Consider the following 21,238-nt stretch of genomic DNA (forward strand, 5'->3'; position numbering starts at 1 on the left):
ATTTCTTTTCACAGAATATGATCTTTATGCTGTGTGAATCAAATAAATATAATGGAAATTATATAGCATTGCTCAGAGCAAATATAACAAACAAAATCTGATCAGTTTACAAAAATAGAGCTTTTCTTTTCCCTCTTGGTTTTTCCCTCATCAGTTTTTGTCGAATAAAAACATATATATATTATTAAACTACGCCACATAGGATATACACCAAACACCCTAACACAGCAATGAGAGGAAGAAGACAGCAGGGTAAATTGGACCATTCCCCCAACTGAATGTAGCTTATAAACAGCGAACATGAAATTCGGAATTGATAATCTGAACCGGTGCTTCATTCCCAACATGAGCAAGCATGTCTCCTATCTTTAGAAAACAGAAGCTCTTGATCAAGCATTTAGGACAGGGAACCGGTGTTCCGGCCACCTAGGATATGCACGCTTGTATAAACTCATGCAAACAGTGTCATGTTGCTGAAGGCCCCCATTAAATATGCATTTCATTGCGCCTGATAAAAAATGGAAAAATCAGTACTCAGCTTTTTCCACAAAGACTAGTGCATTTTAACATCTTGCAACCAAAAGAAAAAGATCCGTGCATTATGTCAGTCGTACATAACACAACACATTCAGCTCCTACGGATGATAAAAAATTGAAGGCATTTATAACAGCATAACAAAAAGCTAAAACCACTGACGTAGATACCTTAATTTTAACAAACATCACTGTCCTAAGAAAAAGTATAATCTCCAAAGAACCTCAAGACATTATGCATAACCACTTTCCTCTCTCCACTCTTACTTTCTCTCCAGAAAGAAGGGATTTAAAAGAAAATGTTACCAGCAGATAGATGGCAAGAAAACACTTCCTCATGAAATGAGTTCTTTAAATAATAGGTTCCACAAATTTGATGGCCACATAGGCTACATAGGTATATTTGATAGGAAAATCACATACCATGTGTACCAACAGGTTCCTTAATTCGACCACGGCGACCGCACTTTGTCCACACTTCCACAGGCTGCAACCACATCCAAATCAGGAAATTTCAATAATAATCCATGCAACAGTAATTCTTCCACTGGCTATTCCACTATTAAACAAAAGTACTTTACAGCACTTGCAAACATTATCCTACCTTGAACCATCTCACATCCTCTGGGTTATGGAACATATATCGTACTGTGGCTTTTAACTTGGATACTCGTTGAGGGTAACTGCATCAAGATTTAATCCAAATTAACAAATCCAAGCTACTAAAATGATTCCTACACTTGTTAGGTAGTTTTTCTTAAGCCTGAAATTCTAGGTATTAATTCAACAGATATTTGCATTAAAAACTAAACAGTAGAATCCTACTATAAGATACAAGATCATAACAACTTCAATTAAATTTTATCAAAAAAAAAATCCATACCCAGTTAAAATAATTTTCTTTAGAACTATTCTATCTGGGTCAATACTTCTCAAGGAACCAACAGCAGCAACTGTAGGTGTGCTGGCTCCTCCTGCACCCTTCAGAACTATCAAAGGAAGAGGTGGAAAAGAAATAGGAGCATATATTGAAGCTATTGAAAAACGCCCTGCATGAAGAAATCTTTCCATCTTGTGCTTGTCTGAATTGACATTGTCAGTCGAAAATATTGGTCTGCAACAAAGAAACAAAGACAGGCTTCAGAATTTTGGCAAAAATCTAAGGCAGTAGTAAGGTTTAAAGGATCATTACCTAGCAACAAACTGGCGGAAACCAACATGAAATATGAATTCTTCTTTAGATTTAATAGGAGCATCGTAACTATCATGCTTCTTTATACTGCAAAAAATTTCATATTAAAAAAACCAATATGGGGTAGATTGCTATTACTCATAACCAGAAAAGTGTAAACAGGAATGTGTTATGAAAGAAGATACCTAAAATGTAGGACAGACATCTTAGACTCATGTTGCAGGAGACCACATAATATAATGGGGGCTCTCCTTGAAACTGCACATAATTTTGAAGCAATATCAAGAGGTATATCCTTGATATAAATCCTTGCATATGAACCAGCTGGTACACGGTTGTCTCTGCTCTCTTGCTCCATTTCTAAGGCTTTTGCAATAACATGCTTCTGTGTTCTTGCAAAGTTATCAAATGCAAAAATTCTGGCATATTCCGGAGGTAGAGATTCCTAATAATCACCAAGTAAGCTTTTAATAACACTTTTAAAATTAACCCACTATATAGCTTATTACAAAGGTATCACAATAAGATTACTTTGGGGTCCCATGAGGATGTCCTAAAGGACTTGAGGCCTCTATACTTGGCAAATCGCTTTCTAGCAGGAACATCTAGCGGGGTATCCACTTCATCTGGAAATTCTGAAATTACAAACTAAGTGTTAACAACTAATCAACAGTACATTTGCATCTAGATGACAAGTGGTGCTTATACATAGATGTGATGATTTAAAAAGTGTGGAAGAGAAAATGCATATGCATGTGCATTTGGTATAGGGAGAGTTGCCCAATCTCATAATTTTCACTTATAATAGCCAACTAATATGCAAGCCCTTTCACCTGTACTAGACATTGAAGATCAAAATTTAGTGGCTTAAACTTATTGGAAGAGTAAAAATTTTGTGTTCTGCCACAATAGATAATTTCAAGATTATAATACAGGTTTTTTCCCCCATTAACATGTAGATTATTCCAACTTTATACAAAAGTTGACAACAAATAATTAGCAATGCTCCGAACAAACTCTACTATTAGTCAAAAAGGATAAATACCCTCATCTTCAGCATGTGCCTCTTTAATTTTTTTAATCTCGGCCTCGATCTGCTCCCTCGTCAAATTCTCCCCTTCCTGCATAAAGAAAAGGCAAAATATTCACATTCTGAGCATCTAAGAGAATAAAATAAAATGCCATGGATGGAGCAGTGTACTACAAGCAAAACAAATAAACACCTATAAGCATATGCAAGAACATATAGCCAACACTTCCTTACAAGTAATTATGTAAAAGTTGCATCGTAAAAGATGCATTAGAGAGACGCACCATCATCACTGAATCATTTTCAGTTTCTTCATCAGAGTCCCTTAAGTACAAGGAAGCTTGGTCCTCAAAGTCTGGATTATTAGTGCCTTCTTGACTAGGAAATCCACTTTCTCCTTCATCCAATACCATGCCATCATCATCCTCGTCGTCGTCATCAGCATCCTCATCCTTGGCATCAGAATCCTCTTCATCTGTATCATCTATGATCCAAGCAGCCTGCAAAGACAGTGAATTCATCACAACTTGGTCTTTATGCATCAATATGATAAATAAAAATATATAGGTTGACAGCAGCCATTTAAAGTCCCAAAAATTGGCAAGAAAGTTCAGACCTGATACTCAGAAGTGCCTCGAGGGAGATTCTTCTTTCTCAGCCTCTTTTGCTTTTGATTTCTATCAGCCTCAGCCATTTCTGCCTCTGTGGGCCATGTCTGTCAGAATAACACAACATTATAAGTAGTGCTCAACATCCCCAGCCTCCACTAAATGTATGTGTGTGTGTGTGCGTGTGTGTGTGTGTGTGTGTGTGTCAGCTCGCTAAGCTTATACAAAAATAGCGTGAAGGTTGGACTGCTGGCAAGTGGCAACTTAAACATTTTATCAAAGGCACACCTCTAAAATGGAGGCAGAAGTATGAAAATATAACTATTGGTTCTGATGTCTTAATTCAATTCAATTATACTCAAGTATTAAGCATACTCAGTATCTTTTAACATGAAGCCTACTTCATTCCCTATTACATGTTTAGTTGCATGAAGATTACTATTACTCCAAAAAGACCACATTTGGCAAATAGTTGAAAACATTCTTTTATTACATGTCATATACCTCCAGGCAGCAGCTAATATGAGATGAAACAATATTAGGGAAGTCAGTATTCTGTTTGCCTCAACAAGAATGAGGAGCCGGAGGAGTAACTATGTTCATGTACATGCCAATAAAGCAAGTTATGACAGTATTAGTAATAATAGGATAGGAACATGATATTTAAAGCTTTGGTACTTGTCTATGTTACCTGTTCTCCAGCAAGTGGATCTGGAACATTCTCAACAAGCAAAGGCTCCTCGTTTAACGGATCAGGAGCTAGGGAACGAATAACCTATAAACCAAGAATCAAAAAGAAAAGGTTTATTACCCACTTCATTGCCACCCGGTATACAAAATAAACACTTTCTTGTTTATGATATGGTGGGGAATTCTCTTTACCTCAACATCTTGAATATCATCAGAATCCATAGCATTATGCTCTTTTCTAGCATTTAAAGGGATAGGATCCTTTAAAATTTCAATTTTTCCCAACTGGAAATCCCCAGCACCAGAAACATGAACCTAATGTAAAAGAGGCTAAGAAACAAACCACCCGATAAACACATAAAAGCACAAGCTTAGTGAGATATGATTACCAGCTGGTTCACTGATAGGCTGTGAGCACGTGTATAACCAGTGAGAAGAAGAGTACACTTTCCTGGATTGGAATCATCTGGAACCATATCAACCTAAAACATAGAAGCATGTAAAATTTAACCTTCAAAGATTTTGGCAGAAACAAGTAATCTGAAATAAAATTAACAGGAATGTAAAAGAATTTGGCAACCACCCATCCCAAAATGAATGTGTGCAACCTATAATTCAACTTTTCCTTTAGATTTGCAAGATTTGCATTGGAAAAAGACCATTTGTTAGTTTCCCCACCATGCTACCTCTAATGAAGTAGAATTCCAGAAAAAAGTTGCAAGAATTAGTAAGACCTTTTGTGCCATGAGATAAGGTCGTTGATTTCGCCAGTGAGGAGTTGTGAGCCTTTGCTCCTTAAAAAGCCACATAAACTGCAATCAACGCATCAGTGGACAGTATTAGAAGCAAGAAAACATGAGAATAAATGGTCACAAGCACATTCAATCTCAATTTCATTCATTCACACGCATATCAATGGCTGATAAAATCACCTTGTGCAAGTCATCCTTTGTATCCGCGGGATAGAACTTACAATCCTCTGGAAATTCAGAAGTAAGACTAGAAGTACAGGTCTTCTTTGCATCATTTCGTCTTTTAAGCTCAATAGGTAGATCCTGGAGAAAAAAACTTTAACCCCGTTACTTGCTTTCGTAGAAATGTCACATGTACCCAACACATAAAGTCATAAACTGAGAACATACACGAATCAAGACAACGGTGCTTGGTAAACCAAGAGACCTGAACACTGAAAGGCATTGACTTCCAAATGAATCAATATAGTCACATGTGCTTTCTTCAGTAGCTGATGCCACAAAAGCAATCAAATCAGCAACCTACAATTCAAAAGGCAGTCAACCATTAATTGGAACAAAATAAAACAAAGAAGCATCACACTAAACCAGGTCAACACACAATATCACCATGCTGTGGATAATATGTACCTTGGCCATTTCCATACATGATAATAGATCCCCATGAGGAGCTTGCAGTACCTAGAATGGACAACTTAAAAGTTAGTTTGCAAATTTTAGCACTTCATATCATGGATTGAAAGCTGTTACATCTAACTTCTAAGAATGATAAATCAGATGTCCATCACGGAAAATAACAAATTAAAGAAAAATAATGCCCAAAACCCTCTCATATATAGCAGCTGTTTTTAACTAACAATGCGGAGAAAGGAGTTATGAGGCCTACCGTTGCTCGCAGTTTGTACTCAGAAGAAGCAACCGTTGATGACAAAGCTCCAGCACCTTCTGTTGATAGCAATCTCAAAAGATCTTCAGCAAGTGAATTTACATTCACAGATGGAGAAAGCGGGAAAAGAAGCTGTCATAAAAGAAACCACAAGGATGAAAACAGCATACTCAAAGCAACATTTCCGAAAATTTAATTCATACAAAAAGCTTACAATGAGACGGGGAGGGCTGGCCGATCCACTTGAAGCCCTTTTCTCCTTCAAAAAAGCTGCCCTCTTCTGCTCTCTCAGCTGCAAAATGAAATAGCAGTTTCCAGTGTGAGATAATTACCACATTTGTTCTTGACAGAAATAGTTAATTTATTGCCATTCACCATCTTGCTTCGCTGAAGCCGAGCAGCTCGGGCTCCCTTCGTTGCATTCCGGTCTGATTTTGCGATCCGATTCTTATCTAATTCACCAAAAGATTCAAAAAGTCATATTAAGAAAAGTGATAAAATCGCAAAGTAAGAAAAATAAATAAATTATCATAAATTTGAATTATTAAAGTAGAACATAGCGGGAGTACCTTTTTGGGAGACTTTGTGAAGGCTGCGAGAAGATTTGGAGGAGAAACGAGACTTGTGAGGCTTATTAACTTGAACTCGAGATCCTCCCATGGCGAGCTGCACTTTAGAAACCCTAGCGAGTCATCCAATGCAAAGCCACCCAACTCAACTGATTGAAGCTCCTCTTTTTCACCGCTAACCACGACAGGAGTTCACCACTTTCCCGGAAAGCTAGAAAAATCCTTATGCCCCCATTCTACTTTGATTGATACCCTCGGCTCGCTTCCTTAAAACCCTAACCCTGGCTGTTTTATAAAATTAGCGGCAAGGGTTTTTGGTTATGTTTGTTGTAACTTTGATTTTTTAATATAAAAATTTAAAAACAATTATAATATACATGCTTATTTTTTAAAATAAAATAAATTAGAACACTTAAAAAAATTTAAAAGAAAAAAATAAAAAGACGTACCCAGGCCTGATAGTAGTCTAAAGAGGCTGGTTTCACAAGGCAACCCATTGGGTAAGAGATTGGACCGAGGCGAGGTATCAGCAAAACCTGGCTGCTAGATGGGCCGTAATGTATTTTAAGGTTGGCCCAACAACAATAGATAATTTGGATTTTGTCTAAATTTATTAATCCGTCACAAAATAATATCACGGGTAAGATATGCTGATGTGGACATTACCAATAAATCTTATCTATTAAAGAATCTTATTTTTCAAATAAATTTATTACCAAATTTAACTTCTAAATAATTAATTAAATCCCTCATAGTTAGGAGTTACATCCATGCATGCACACCTCTATAAATAGCAAAGAAACTAGCTAGAAGGATCACAAAACCCTACTCATTACTCTTACTTACCAATCGAAGAAAGAAGAAAAGCTTTGAGTGTGATGGTGAGAAGCCTTTCGAATTTAGAACCCTCAATTACATTCGTGGCTATGTTTTTTCTTTTATGAATGTGTACATCATTTGAAGGTTTTTTTTCTTAATTATTCCTTTTCTTTCTTCTCTTTGCAGGCGATGTTTACTGCTTTTATGATCTTTAGCTTTGCTCTTGGGATCGCTAATTGCCAATCCCTTAATGTCACTGATTTCGGAGCTGTTGGTGATGGAAAAACAGATGATTCGCTGGTAATTAAAAAACATTTTCATCTGTTTAGGTTTTAAAGCACGTGCATTGTTCTTCTTAATATATTTGAAAAACAAAGAATTAATTAATTTATGTGTTGAATTTTTTTGCATGTATAGGCTTTTTTGAAAGCTTGGAAGGCTCTTTGTGCAGCAACTAATACACCAAATCCAACCTTGGAAATCCCTTCGAACAAAACTTTTTTGTTGAAGCAAGTTCAATTCTCCGGTCCTTGCAAGTCAAAGAGCATTCACATTCATGTAAATTATATATGCAGTTTTTCATATCTCTTTTATTGATGAATAATCTTTTTCATTTTTGTTGACTGAAATAACAATAATGTGTTTTTCAGGTCCTCGGAAATATTGTTGCACCAAACAATAATACTTGGACAAAATGTGATAATGGTTGCTGGTTGTGCTTCTCAAATGTAGCTGGTCTTACCGTCGATGGACCAGGACAAATCGATGGCAAGGGTGCTGCCTGGTGGAATAAAGTTTGAACATATACTTAATTAATTAATTAATATTTTTCTGTTCTTAAATATTTACTTATTTTTTATTCTCATGAAAATTAAGATAAAAACTTTGCTTTTGATTTATTTTATGTTAAAATTTGAAAAAAAAAATTATAATATCAATATTCAATACTTTTTAATATAAAAAATAAAAAAAACTTTGTAATATAGAAAAACATAAAAGTATCAGATGTTTTCAAAAGATACTTCATTTTGGAACATCTACAAAAGAAAAGATAGATAAAAAAAAAAAGGACGGAAAAAGTATATTTTTATTTTGCATACATAACATACATGTTATTATATATTGATTATAAACTAATTAATTAATTAATTTTCTTTTTTTTTTCAATTTTCAGACACCAAAAGAGTGCGGACCAGCGGTAATAAAATAGTTTAGATTAATTTTATAATTTATTGCATAAATCTTGGTAACATTAATATATCTTTGTCTTTTGAATTAATTATTGGTGCAGGTTATCTCTTTTCACAAATGTGATAATCTTAAAGTGCATGGGATCACCTCTTTAAACAGTCCAGGGAATCACGTTAGCCTGAATGGCAGCAAGGACGTGAATATCTCACATATTCAACTAATTGCACCCAAAGACAGTCCTAACACCGATGGGATCGACATCTCTGCATCCTCTTCACTCCAAATTTCAGATTCTTTCATTGGAACTGGTATTTGTATAAAATATACGCACTTTTGAACCTCAATTATTAATTTTCTTCCTTGTATGTATAATTTGAATAATACTTTTTTAGTCATTTTGTTTTTTATATTAAAAAACATTGAATATTTATATTTTTTCCAATTTTCAATGTATAATACATTAAAATCACAAAATTTATTTTAATTTTTATGAAAACAAAAAAAAAATATAAAAGACAAAGAGAGCAGGAAAGTATTACTATTTGCAATAATATTTTGATTTTTATACCTTTAATTTCTTAAAAATTTTGTATAATATAGGAGATGACTGTATCGCCATCAATGGTAGTACCTCCAACCTCAACATCACAAGTATTGCATGCGGTCCTGGTCATGGAATCAGGTAATTTCTCAGTAATTTCCTATATTTAACCTTTTATATATTTCTTTACAACGTAAAGTAAATTAATGATTACTATACATAATAAGAAGATTCAACATTGCAGTGTGGGAAGTCTTGGGAAAAATGGAAAATTCGAAACGGTGGAAGAGGTACATGTGAGGAATTCTACCTTCAATGGAACACAGAACGGAGCCAGAATCAAGACATGGACGGTAATATTTTTCTTCCACAATAAAGTATATCAAATATAAATATAAATATAAATTTTCTCGTTCTTTTAATAGAATTAATTAAAAATATCTGATCGCTACTCTTCTCAAACATTTTTCTTTTCTACAGGGAGGCTCTGGGTTTGCAAGGAATATTTCCTTCGATGGCATTCAACTTGTCAACGTTCAAAACCCTATCATTATTGATCAACATTACTGTCCTCACAAAACTTGTCCACGAGAAGGGGTAATAATAATATAAATAATAACTTCTCATTTATTTTCTTTATATATATATATATATATATATTGAAATAGAAAATATAATTTGATGAATAATGTACTACAAATATTTGGTCTAAACAAAAAAAAAATGTTTGCATCCAGAAATCAGCTGTAAAGATAAGCAACGTGACGTTCAGTGGGTTTCAAGGGACGTCTGCGACTGACGTTGCTATCAAACTGGATTGCAGTAGCATCGTTCCTTGCACTGATATAACTCTGAACAACAACACCATAACTTCGTCAACTCCAGGAAAGAATGTTACATCTGAATGCAATAATGTTCGAGGATCTTCTACCCTGACCAAGCCTATCGTTCCTTGCTTACCACCCAAATCAAGAGAAAATTATTATGGAAAGTGGAAGGGACGACGTATCTGAGCTGCGGATACAATATTTATTATATATAATAATAATATATAGATCATTCATGAATTTGTAAGATATTAATTACTCCTTGACTTTGTTTTTTATATTTGGAAATAAGATTTAATTAATATCTTTTATTTACTTCGTAAATAATCAAAGGTTTCTTTGAGAGCAAGCTTAAATAAGAAGAAAATGAGGAGAGTAGACTAACAAAATTGTTTGAAAATATAACCAAGCTTTAACACCCGATAATGTTTAACAACAATGTTATGTATACTTTCTATTGGATAATTTAGAAGCTTAAACACACGATAATCCTTTATAATTAGAAATTAAATAAAAGGTTATTTTGATAATTTAGGTTGAGCCTAAGTTTTTTTAGGAGTTTTTACAATATTATGTATATTTTCTTTAAACCCACTACTTTGATAAATTATAATAAAAGATATTTTTGTTCTTTTATTGCTTATTTATTTGTTATTTCAAAATTATTATTACTAATCAATCATTGAAATAATATTAAAAAAGTAATTTTATTTCACAAATTAAACTATATATATTGTTATTTTATTTTATTTTTACAGAATGATTATTTCATTATATGAACTAAATGTGTTTTTAGTCTTTTAAAAAAAAATGTGTTTTTAGTGATTCATAATGTTTAATTAATATTGTTTTTAATTAACTAAATTAAATAATTTGACTATATATACATATATAATTTTATCAAATATTGTTTCAATACTCTTAAAAGGATAAAACTTCATTACCATTAAGTTCACAAGTTCACATCCAATTACATAAATTAGAATGATAAAGATTGTTTCTTTTCTCTTTAAACTTCTCCAAATGTTAAAAATAATGATAATACTAATAATAATAATAAAAATAAAAAGGAGAATAGATTGATAAATTATCAAACTTCTCATGCAAAATATTGATAAAAGTATCATACTTAACTATTTTCTTAATTGCTAATAATAATAAAAGGAATTATGACCTGAAAAAATAATCTAATTATATATCTTTGGTGGAATCACTTAAATTTTTATAACATGGTTTTGATAATTCTAATAAAGAAAATTATACTATTAATTTTTTTTATCAGCTTTTGAAAAAATTAATGAAAAGGAAAAATCTCCTCCGTAGATGATCCCGCAGGGCGCGAGTACATAAAGGATATACACGTTATATTTTCTTTATTAAATAGTCTTGCATTTCTAATTTATTGTTAATTTTTTTTTTTTTTAAAAAAGGGATCTGCTTCGCCACTGTCACCACCACAAAACTAACCGGCTAAGAACCGAAAAAGCAAATTCCTTCGCTCTCCCTCCGAAGTCCTGGCAACGCAGAAAAAATAAAGAGAATGCTCCTGCTGCCACCCCCACTCCCCGCTCGCTTCCCCTCTATTCAACTATCTTCTCCAATCACACGCCTCCACGTCAGTCTCCAAACATCCATCTACACGGCTGCCGCCGCGACTGCAGCCGAAGCGTCCATCAGCCTCTCAATCGATAAAGATAAAGATAGAGACAGATATGACGATGAAGATGATGACCAAAGCGATGTTCTTTCTATTCACAAGCGCCGCTACGACTTCACTCCACTGCTCAACTACCTCTCCAGCTCCAACTCGGAGCCTGACTCGGACTCCGACTCAGCCTCACCCACTTCACTCGACCCTATCGAGTTCCAGCTGGCCGAGTCATACCGCGCGGTACCTGCTCCTCTCTGGCACTCTCTATTGAAATCTATGTGTTCCTCTTCTTCATCCTCCTCCTCCTCTTCTATCAACTTGGCGTACGCCGTCGTTTCATGGCTTCAAAGACACAACCTTTGTTTCTCCTACGAGCTTCTCTACTCGATTCTAATCCACGCGCTTGGCCGCTCCGAGAAGCTGTATGAAGCGTTTTTACTCTCACAGAGGCAGACCCTTACTCCCTTAACATACAACGCCTTAATCAACGCCTGCGCACGCAACAACGATCTCGAGAAGGCTCTTAATCTGATGTCAAGAATGCGTCAAGACGGTTACCAATCGGATTTCGTGAATTACAGCTTGATAATTCAATCGCTCACAAGAAGCAACAAGATTGATTCATCTCTTTTGCAGAAGCTTTATGGGGAAATTGAGTGTGATAAAATTGAGGTCGATGGTCAGCTTTTGAATGATATAATCGTTGGTTTCGCTAAAGCGAATGACCCAAGCCACGCTTTAAAGTTTTTAGCTATGGCGCAGGCAATTGGGTTGAACCCGAAAACGGCTACTCTTGTGGCGGTTATATATTCGTTAGGCTGTTGTGGGAGGATTGCGGAGGCTGAAGCTGTTTTCGAGGAAATGAAAGGAACTGTATTGATGCCGAGAACCAGAGCTTATAATGCGCTTCTCAAAGGGTATGTGAAAGCGGGTTCTTTGAAAGATGCAGAGTTAGTTGTATCCGAGATGGAGAGAAGTGGGGTTTCACCTGATGAGCATACTTATAGTCTTTTAATTGATGCTTATGCGAATGCCGGCAGATGGGAGAGTGCAAGAATTGTTCTGAAAGAGATGGAAGCGAATAATGTGCAGCCGAATTCTTTTGTTTATAGTAGGATTTTAGCTAGTTATCGAAACAAAGGAGAATGGCAAAGATCGTTTCAGGTTCTGAGGGAAATGAAGAGTAATGGGATTCAACCTGATAGGCATTTTTATAATGTGATGATTGATACTTTTGGGAAGTGTAACTGCCTTGATCATGCAATGGATACGTTTGACCGAATGTTATCAGAGGGGATCAAGCCGGATACTGTTACTTGGAATACGCTTATAGATTGCCATTGTAAAGCAGGGCGACATGGCAGAGCAGAGGAATTGTTTGAGGAAATGAAGGAAAGTGGGTATTCACCATGTACTACTACGTATAATATTATGATAAATTCATTTGGAGAACAGGAGAGATGGGACAATGTAAAGAGCTTGTTGGGGAAGATGCAGAGTCAGGGTTTGTTGCCTAATATTGTGACGTATACCACACTTGTAGATATATATGGAAAGTCTGGGAGGTTTAGTGATGCAATGGAGTGCTTGGAACTCATGAAGTCTGCCGGGTTAAAACCTTCCTTAACCATGTATAATGCCTTAATAAATGCCTATGCACAAAGGGTACGTTATCCTATTATTGCTTCAATTTTCATTTTTCAACACTACGGCATCTATACCATGTATATGCTCCATCATTGGGAGTCTTAGTTAGCTGTGTCACTCATAAAGCCTTTTTGAGTTGGTGATTTCATAGTAGTCTGGACTTCTTGACAATTTTGATCCTCTTCAATATGGTCTGTATCTTGAGAAATCTCTTGCATGTTTCCTGTTTAGTCGGAAATTGTTGGACAAAGTGGACCAGATGTATGTTGGCAAGTGAGTCAAAATCTTAGACACTTGATTTGGGCCTATGTTTTCGCGATGAACAAAAGACACTAGTCAAATGATCTGCTTGGCACAAAGACTGCATTTTCTATTAGCCTGTCAGTTTATTATTCTACTTAAAGTTTGTGGTTTAGCTAGAGCTAGCTCTATTGGATGAGATGTATCGAGCATAACTTATCATCCTTCTGTTTACTTTTGAACAGGGTTTATCTGAGCAAGCAATAAATGCATTAAGGATTATGAGAGCTGATGGCCTAAAGCCTAATCTATTGGCTCTCAATTCACTAATAAATGCTTTTGGTGAGGATAGAAGGGATGTTGAGGCCTTTGCTGTATTACAATATATGAAGGAAAATGTTAGTACCCTGTTACCTTTGTTTGCCTGCCTTGAAAATATTAGTAATATTCTTTCTAAGTGATACTTATGACATTATTATTTGGTTCAATTTATATACAGGATGTGAAACCAGATGTTGTCACCTATACCACACTCATGAAATCTCTTATACGTGTTGACAAGTTTCATAAGGTATCAATTAATGTGTCCTTATTGCTATGAGAATGAGATATTAGCCTCTGCTTTCTGTGTCGCAAGTAATCTTTTCTGTGCTTTTTGTATGCTTGGCCACTTGGATTAGTTGCCTACTGTCTTTGCTTTTTGCAGTTATTGTGTTCTTCTCTTTCATTTAACTATGGTTATTGCAGATTTGAGTATTGATAGTGAAGTCACTCTCAACAGAAAGCAACCATAAACTCGCATCTTTTGTTCCCACAACCATCTCTCCCCCTCTCTCCTCTTTGCATGTAGCAACATTTACTAGGTGTCCTATTCACTAAAATCTTGAAAGACCTAATAGATCTGTGATACTGATTTTGATTGTTGCTGCTACTATATTTTTGTAATTCATTGCACCATATCATCTATTAATAATTGTAACTTTTATGTCTTGTTATTTAAAGATAATCTGTATGGTTTGGGTTCAGGTCCCAGCTGTCTATGAAGAGATGATTTTGTCCGGCTGCACTCCTGATAGGAAAGCTAGGGCAATGTTGCGGTCTGCTCTGAGATACATGAAACAGACAGTGAAGTCATAGATGACAATCAATAATCCATATAACTAAAGCAATTGATGACGGAACCAACTGATGTTTGAGTTATCAAATTGAGGTTAGTTGCCGTGGTCTTTCTCTGATGTATGAACATTTCATATAATGCCATCTTGGAAGCAAGCAAATTTTTCAAGCAGTTTTGGCTGACAAGGGCCTTAAATTAAAATGATCAACAAGTAAGTCTGTGTTGAATTGAAAGTGAATGGGCACTCTTCAGCCATGCCGTTATATAGCAAAAAATCATGATAGTCTTCTGCTATATCTGTATATTGGTTTCCTTTTGCAGGAACCTCAGTTCATGCTGCCATGCAGGGTCATCCTCGTGTGACTCTTACGAGTGATTGAACTCCAGGAGCTGTATTCCGAAGGTGGGAATGGGGAAACTTGTCATATGTCAGGACTATCATACGTTAGACATGATGAAGCCCGACCCTCTCTTCCTTTCATTTAGGATAGAAACAATTTTTCTTCACCATTACAAATAGAAACTGATTCGTTTTCTGTATCTCGTATTATATTTCAAAACAATAACCATTCTATATAGAAAACAATGTCTAGCAAAGCAGTGACGAATGTCTTAAGCCTCTGTTCTCTCTCTCTCTCTCTCGCTCTCTCCCTCTCTCTGTCAATATCAGTTGCTACGAACCTTCTGGCTGCCCGCAAACGACCTCAAAATTATGAAAAACTTGCACGCACTTTCTTGTGGCTTAATTGCAAATGACAGTGATCTCTTTACTAGAAAAAATTACTAACAAATAAAAGATTGAAATCACGTTTCCATTGCAGCAAAGCAAGCATTAACTCTGAACCCAGCAAAGAATCGTCAAAAAATATCTACATTATCTAAGAAGAATGTAACCAACACATACAAAGAATATCTCTATTCACTCTCGCAAATCACAGTATACATCTTTATGGACCAAAGAATATTAACATACAGCTCTCTCTCATTTGCATTCTATGTAAAATGTCAAAGAGGCATGGCTGAAACAATTTGTCTGCCACCCTTACTTTTTGAAATTCTGGAGCAGAACATGAACAGTAACAGCACTGAGGATAACAAGAAAAGCCTGAAATATGTTCTTAGTTCCTGCATTCCAACCTCAAGCACCTCCATCTTCTTCCCGTATCTGTTTCTCCTCCCCATTAAGTAACCATCAAGATATTCATCTATGGATACCCATTTCTCCAAATTAGATACAGCAGCCTTGGTATGGACATCAAGCTGATGCGGTAATAGTTTAAAAATTGTGAAAAAAGCAGCAGACCAGTCATTGACAACTCCCTGAAAACCCAAACAAAATCTCTGTTACCGAAAATAAACCAATCACTTTTATCATCAATAAACTATAATTTCCTCTTGTAGAAAAGAGTTCAAGAACTTGTAAATATATGTGGACTTATATTAAGAATAACAAAATGAAAAAAAAAAAGTGTAAGCAATTAATTTAGAGGCAAGGTAACATACCTTGAAGGTGGTATGGTCAACTGGATTGAACATTTTAAAGCAGTCTTTTGTTGAGGCTGTATCATCTCCATAGATCTGTAACCCAACATGCAAGGTATGGCTCTATTAATGAGGTAAATTTGCTTTAATTAACTTATTATCTGAAAAGAGAGTTTGCATTTCGAGAATACCTCAAAGGTGAATGCCATGGGTACTCTTGCAACATCATACATGTAATCTGTTGCTGTCCCGTGCGCCAAATACCTGAAATTAGTAACATTCATATTTTAGCGGGATCAGATTGAATGAAAAATATATAAAAAACACAGATTTCTTTTTTACTTTTATTTTTGGTGACGAAAACAGAAAGATTGCCATTAAAACCCCCCTTTTAGACTTTTAATCTCACGCCTTTGGTTGCATAAATAGTAATTCACTGAACTATAGAGTTGTCTAGTATACAAAACGAAGCATTTCAAGAATGAAGTCATTGGCATGAACTATAAATTATTTGTACAGGATAGAAATATTTAAGAAAAGTTGGCTTCCAAAAGACAAACTTAGGAGAAATGATAACGAAGCTGTAAAAATGATTAGTTGCCAATGCCTATACCTCAAGTTCTTGGAGTACTATAAATATACGTTACATACTTAAGTAGCATGATGCTATCACAAGTCATCATTGCTTCAAAGTAGAGAAATACAAACCCGACAGAACCTCCACCAGAACCAATCATGCAACGCTTGTGGCAATGAACTTTATTCAGTTCTTCAAGCAACAATCTCATTTGCTGTGATGGCAATCCGTCAGGCGTTGTGTTTTTGTGGTCATATGGCATAAATAGTGCCTACATGAATTATAATATAAACCAAGAAGATGTCATACAGAGCACATCAGATCGATCCCTAAGAGAAAAGAAAAGGACCAAAAAGCTAAAGCAAACTTGAGCATCGTTGATTAGGATATCAATGAAAGAAATATCTCAAATTAACTTTACCAAGCCAATATATGTTAAATTCAGCCCAATCAATTCATACTCAAGCAGAGATGGCAATTCTTCCAAAAAACATACTGGTGTTTGATTAAAAAACTGAACTACAAGCAATCGGAGATACTAAAACATTATAAAATGCAAGAATCAATCATCTTCCGACAGGATATTAAATCTTTTATTATACGCTCTTACCAACATTATCCAAATTCTACATCCAAAGTTTTCTCTTGATTAGAAAGATCATCTTTTCCTTTATGAGTTTTTATCATGTATGGTTGCATATTGCACACTAACTGCATTAATTCCTCTAGACAAAACATTTCAGGTAAAAAAAAACAATGCCTTTTACTACATGTGATTATTTCCCAGAGATTTCAATGGCCAAAAAAGCACTTTAAGGCTGCAATTCTTAGGGAAGAACGGCTTCAGCATTAAACAATAGTTAAGGCAAAAATTGGTAAATGAAGAAAAAAGAAAGAACTGCTAACATGGATTTCAGGATCACTCACCTCCATCCCAGAGTGTACATTAACCCATAGGTGAGGATCAAATGATATGGCAAGTTTCCGCATGATTTGGGTTTCAGGCTCACTAAAAGCAGCACTTCCAGGATTTTCTTCGTATGGATCATAGTCCTATAATTGAAGAAACCATTTAAGTGTAAAACCTTATCATGTAATTGAAGATAAAACTTAAACATGCAACTGCAGTAAGAACTATATGAAATAGGATTTGCATGAAGAAAATGAGAGGTATGATGAACCTTCTCCTTCTTTCCCCAGTCTACACTCCAATTCCGGTTGAGATCAACTCCTCTCCCTGCCAAAGAAATCAATTTAAAAAATTTTAACTTCTTACCAAAAGGTCATAGATATATTATATTTATAAGAGAAATCATATTACCATTTCTCCTTTCACAAAGATCTCCTGCTTCAACAAGCTTGCGGCCATTCAAGTTTTCCATTGGCACTACCTGCCATATTATTTGACATTAGCACTCAAGTTACTAATGGTCAATGTACTATTTCTCAAAACAAGTAAAGAAAATCAGGCAATTTTTTTATTATTTTAATTTTACAGCATATATCCTGCATCACATGTTCATAGAACATGTATGCTTGATTGGATCCTAGGACACATATTACCAATTGCGAATCAATCTAAGAGGATAATAAATTCGCAATAATTATTGACTAGTTAACCAGGGAGAAAAAATAATGATCTTGCAAGTTATAAACAAACAAACAAGACAGAGGAAGCTTTTCCTTAATAAGATTTGCTGTTAAATATGTAAGACCTTTTGATGGCAAAGCAGATACCACTGATAAAACTCTAATTTTCACAAGAAATCAAAGAAAATGAAGTCTAAATATTAAGAAATAAAATGCCACTAGGTGGCGTAGGGGGAGAAAGGATTTTGAATATTTGAATCTATTCTGGAATTCATGGCAGAGGACCATACAATGATAACAAAATTTTATTCATACTGCCTCCTATAGCAAGCTTATAATTTACATTTGAATTTAACTAAATTTGCATAAACAAACTCCCTTTACCATACAGAAACCAGTTACATTCATATTGTGGGAAAACAGAAGCCAAGAACTGTTCTTGCAGGTAAATAGAAATTACCTTTATAACCAAATTATCAAGGGCACTATTTATGGAAGCTCGGTCCATCTTGGTTAGAAACTGTTCTTCACTTAAGATTGACAAGATACGCAATGCCAGTTCAGATGTAATAAGCTCCCTCCCATGCTGCCCAAAACTCTGGAAGACAAGGAATCATCTGTCAAGAACACCAGCAAATACCAATCTGAGATCATCTATTAACTACATATCAGATTAGAAACAGGGTTCACAGTTACAGTGGTTGTATGCAAATTTAAGCATTAGATTCCCATTTGTTAAAATCTTTAATAACTAGAAAGCAAAAACATCAATTTTTCTTCCTATATTACTATTCAGTAAAACATGATTATGCAGGAAACTTACAAGAAGGATCCGGAACTTTGACCTCTCATCACTCTCTTTCCTACTTCGACAATAAGTAACAACAGTGATCTCTGCTCCGTAGCCTTTGTTCCCAGCTTTAATTGTTTCTACCTGTTTATGGTATGAATTATTATAAAACAAATTACCACAGAATAATTGTTACCAAATATAGAAGTTGTAGTCCACATACAGTAAATTTGTCAGGGTGTCGATGGACCAAAGACTTTATCTGTTCAATCAAATCATTACTGCAAAACAGTATAAAAGTAAATTAAAACCCCCATTCTAGTAAAACAAGAAATCAAGATAATAAAGCTCTAAAATTCAAACTCCAATCACACACCCGATCCAAAGATTGAAAAAAGGCAAACATTTGTTTGGTTCTGAACTAGATCCTTCACATGTTAAGAAACTTGGTAAGTCATAAATTTCAACAACCTTTCCATAAAAAAAAAAAGTTTCAACGATCTAGACTAAGATTAGTTCATTTGGATTTTCAGGCTATTCTCAGACTGTTACTCTCATGTCATTAATTCTAGACATCTAAATAACCAGTTAACCTTAAAAACATGGCAGAAAGTTCAAAATCAAACAATCAAATATGGTCTGGCAATTTTCACCATGCCAAATTAATCTAAAAAAATCAAGGATATTCATGTAAACTTTGCAAAACTAGTCTGGCAAGCTTCAATCTACCATATCTGGAAAAGTTCAAATTAGAGAAGGCTTTAAATCTCTGGTTGCAAGGAAGATCAGACAGTCAATTTGATCACAGAAGACTAAGGAAGAATCAAGAACACATTTTGTTATAGAAATCTCCCTACTTGAATCTACTTTGGGTTTCTCTTAGTGAGCTGTATTTCAATCTTATATATTTCCGCAGGAGTTTGCAGCAAACCAACTCTGTTTTATTATTTTTTGGTTCAAAAGATTCATTCAGCGATCAAAATATTAAAGAAAATTAAAATTAGAATATTCTGCTTATTGATTCCAGGGAAGGTAAAGAACAAAAAAGTAAATATCAAGCAAGTTTAAGATTTTGTCGTTAGACTACTAAGTACTAACACGGACGGAAATGCTAAGCTTGATCCTTGATGCACGAATTTGATGATCCTATATTCATATTAAATCAAACGCCATAAAAAAGGAAGGAAAACAAGTGAAAAACTTTACCAATTGTTTCTCGAGATTCAAAGATATAACAGAATTTTGAAATTTCCACACCATGAGAAATAAACTGATGAGAAAACATACCTTGAATGGTAGAGATCGCGGTTGATGGGGGTAAAAGACGGTTGGGTGAGATTAGCATCGGCGTAAACGAGGGAGAAGCTTCGCAAACAAGCAAAAATGGAGAGGAGGAAAGAAGAGAAGAGGAGAAAGGAACCACCCATGGCCAATGGAACGACAAGGAAAAGAAGAGAAACGCTGACGCTGCTGGTCCGGGGCAGGTTTCCGTGATAATTTTCATTTCATATTTTCTAGGAAGAAGAAATTCGCGAAAAAAAAAATAATAAATGATTCCTTTTTCCTTAAAAGACTTTTTTCGCTTCGGCGATGAATTGGATGCAGAGAGAAAGAGAATGTGTGGCTTTGTCAGTTTGTCTCCTGGCTTTTCCACGGTCAACGGCCTTGTTTTTTATTTTATTTAATTTTTTGTTGATTACTAGTGTCGCTGATTGTTTAATTAATTAATTACTTCATTACTTCCATTATTTATTTCCATCTCGCCGTGACAGGGGCAGTCTACTCTTCTGCGATCTGAGTCCAGAAACGGTCAATTAATTTTTTTTATATATTATGGAAAAAATTTAAAACAGTTTACATCATTTTAGGTCAAGCTATATCTAGATAGTCTATAAATAAATATGTAATAATACTGTAAAAAATAAAAAATATATAAATTTAAATCTAAATTATTATAATGAGTGATCATTCAATCGACACACTGATTGATTTTATCATGAACGTGAAATATTCAATAATTTTAATTTCGATTAAGTAGTTCTCTAATGAATCTCAAAAGATTAGTATTAGGAACAAACGTTTAATTAATTTATTCTTTAGTTTATAGTAGTAGATAGGTTGTTCTAAACATAATATTTAAAATATCTAAATTTGAATTTAAATTGGATTAAAATTTTATCCCTCAATAAATCAATACTTAATATTTGATTATTAATATTTGAACCTAAATTTGAAATAAAAAATAAATTTAAAATTAATTTTTATATATTATTAATTTAATAATTAATAAATTAAAATTTAAAATTATCTTCAAAATAATTAACAAATTTGGATACTCTCTATCCATTATTAATGATTTAGTGGCAGATACAAAGATGGGTTGCCTCAATCTGCGAAGCCCACTACATGGGCCCGATCAAACTAAGCTCGATCCTTTGCCTTGTAAGCTTGAACTTCTCTAACCTGATTAGGAGGGTTTTAACTTTTATCCTATCGACCCATTGC

General features: G+C 34.7%; 4 protein-coding genes across 6 annotated transcripts; 2 read left to right on the forward strand and 2 right to left on the reverse strand.

The window, feature by feature from the left end:
* Window positions 48–6,597, reverse strand: LOC18591691 (pre-rRNA-processing protein TSR1 homolog). The gene is made up of 21 exons (XM_007017944.2): window positions 6,262–6,597; window positions 6,068–6,144; window positions 5,907–5,984; window positions 5,693–5,824; window positions 5,437–5,487; window positions 5,197–5,328; window positions 4,987–5,109; window positions 4,789–4,866; window positions 4,444–4,536; window positions 4,247–4,369; window positions 4,056–4,139; window positions 3,373–3,471; window positions 3,041–3,256; window positions 2,772–2,847; window positions 2,258–2,361; window positions 1,912–2,171; window positions 1,727–1,813; window positions 1,418–1,648; window positions 1,139–1,217; window positions 958–1,021; window positions 48–508 (listed from the first exon to the last, which is right to left on the reverse strand). Exons 1-21 carry the CDS (start codon window positions 6,350–6,352, stop codon window positions 390–392), a joined length of 2,397 nt encoding a protein of 798 aa, XP_007018006.2. The 5' UTR covers window positions 6,353–6,597; the 3' UTR covers window positions 48–389.
* On the forward strand, window positions 6,819–9,825 carry LOC18591692 (probable polygalacturonase At3g15720). Its single transcript, XM_018125470.1, has 9 exons — window positions 6,819–6,830; window positions 7,267–7,380; window positions 7,498–7,638; window positions 7,731–7,874; window positions 8,372–8,579; window positions 8,872–8,953; window positions 9,057–9,165; window positions 9,293–9,409; window positions 9,550–9,825. Exons 1-9 carry the CDS (start codon window positions 6,819–6,821, stop codon window positions 9,823–9,825), a joined length of 1,203 nt encoding a protein of 400 aa, XP_017980959.1.
* LOC18591693 (pentatricopeptide repeat-containing protein At5g42310, mitochondrial) lies at window positions 11,072–14,910 on the forward strand. 2 transcript variants are annotated; one of them, XM_007017948.2, is made up of 5 exons: window positions 11,072–12,955; window positions 13,423–13,575; window positions 13,677–13,748; window positions 14,204–14,387; window positions 14,616–14,910. In XM_007017948.2, the coding sequence occupies exons 1-4, from the start codon at window positions 11,180–11,182 to the stop codon at window positions 14,312–14,314; spliced, it is 2,112 nt and encodes a 703-aa protein (XP_007018010.2). In that variant the 5' UTR covers window positions 11,072–11,179; the 3' UTR covers window positions 14,315–14,387; window positions 14,616–14,910. The 2 variants fall into 2 exon arrangements, with proteins under 2 accessions (XP_007018010.2, XP_017981782.1); XM_018126293.1 differs by having other exon boundaries at window positions 11,180–12,955; window positions 14,204–14,910.
* On the reverse strand, window positions 15,146–20,387 carry LOC18591694 (carboxypeptidase B2). 2 transcript variants are annotated; one of them, XM_018125290.1, is made up of 12 exons: window positions 20,021–20,094; window positions 19,110–19,161; window positions 18,957–19,014; window positions 18,767–18,877; window positions 18,404–18,541; window positions 17,675–17,744; window positions 17,535–17,590; window positions 17,281–17,406; window positions 16,485–16,624; window positions 15,968–16,040; window positions 15,798–15,872; window positions 15,283–15,614 (listed from the first exon to the last, which is right to left on the reverse strand). In XM_018125290.1, exons 1-12 carry the CDS (start codon window positions 20,076–20,078, stop codon window positions 15,300–15,302), a joined length of 1,272 nt encoding a protein of 423 aa, XP_017980779.1. In that variant the 5' UTR covers window positions 20,079–20,094; the 3' UTR covers window positions 15,283–15,299. The 2 variants fall into 2 exon arrangements, with proteins under 2 accessions (XP_017980778.1, XP_017980779.1); XM_018125289.1 differs by lacking the exon at window positions 19,110–19,161 and having other exon boundaries at window positions 15,146–15,614; window positions 20,021–20,387.

The sequence above is a fragment of the Theobroma cacao genome, chromosome 8, assembly GCF_000208745.1.
Source record: "Theobroma cacao cultivar B97-61/B2 chromosome 8, Criollo_cocoa_genome_V2, whole genome shotgun sequence".
In the NCBI taxonomy this organism is placed as follows: Eukaryota; Viridiplantae; Streptophyta; class Magnoliopsida; order Malvales; family Malvaceae; genus Theobroma; species Theobroma cacao.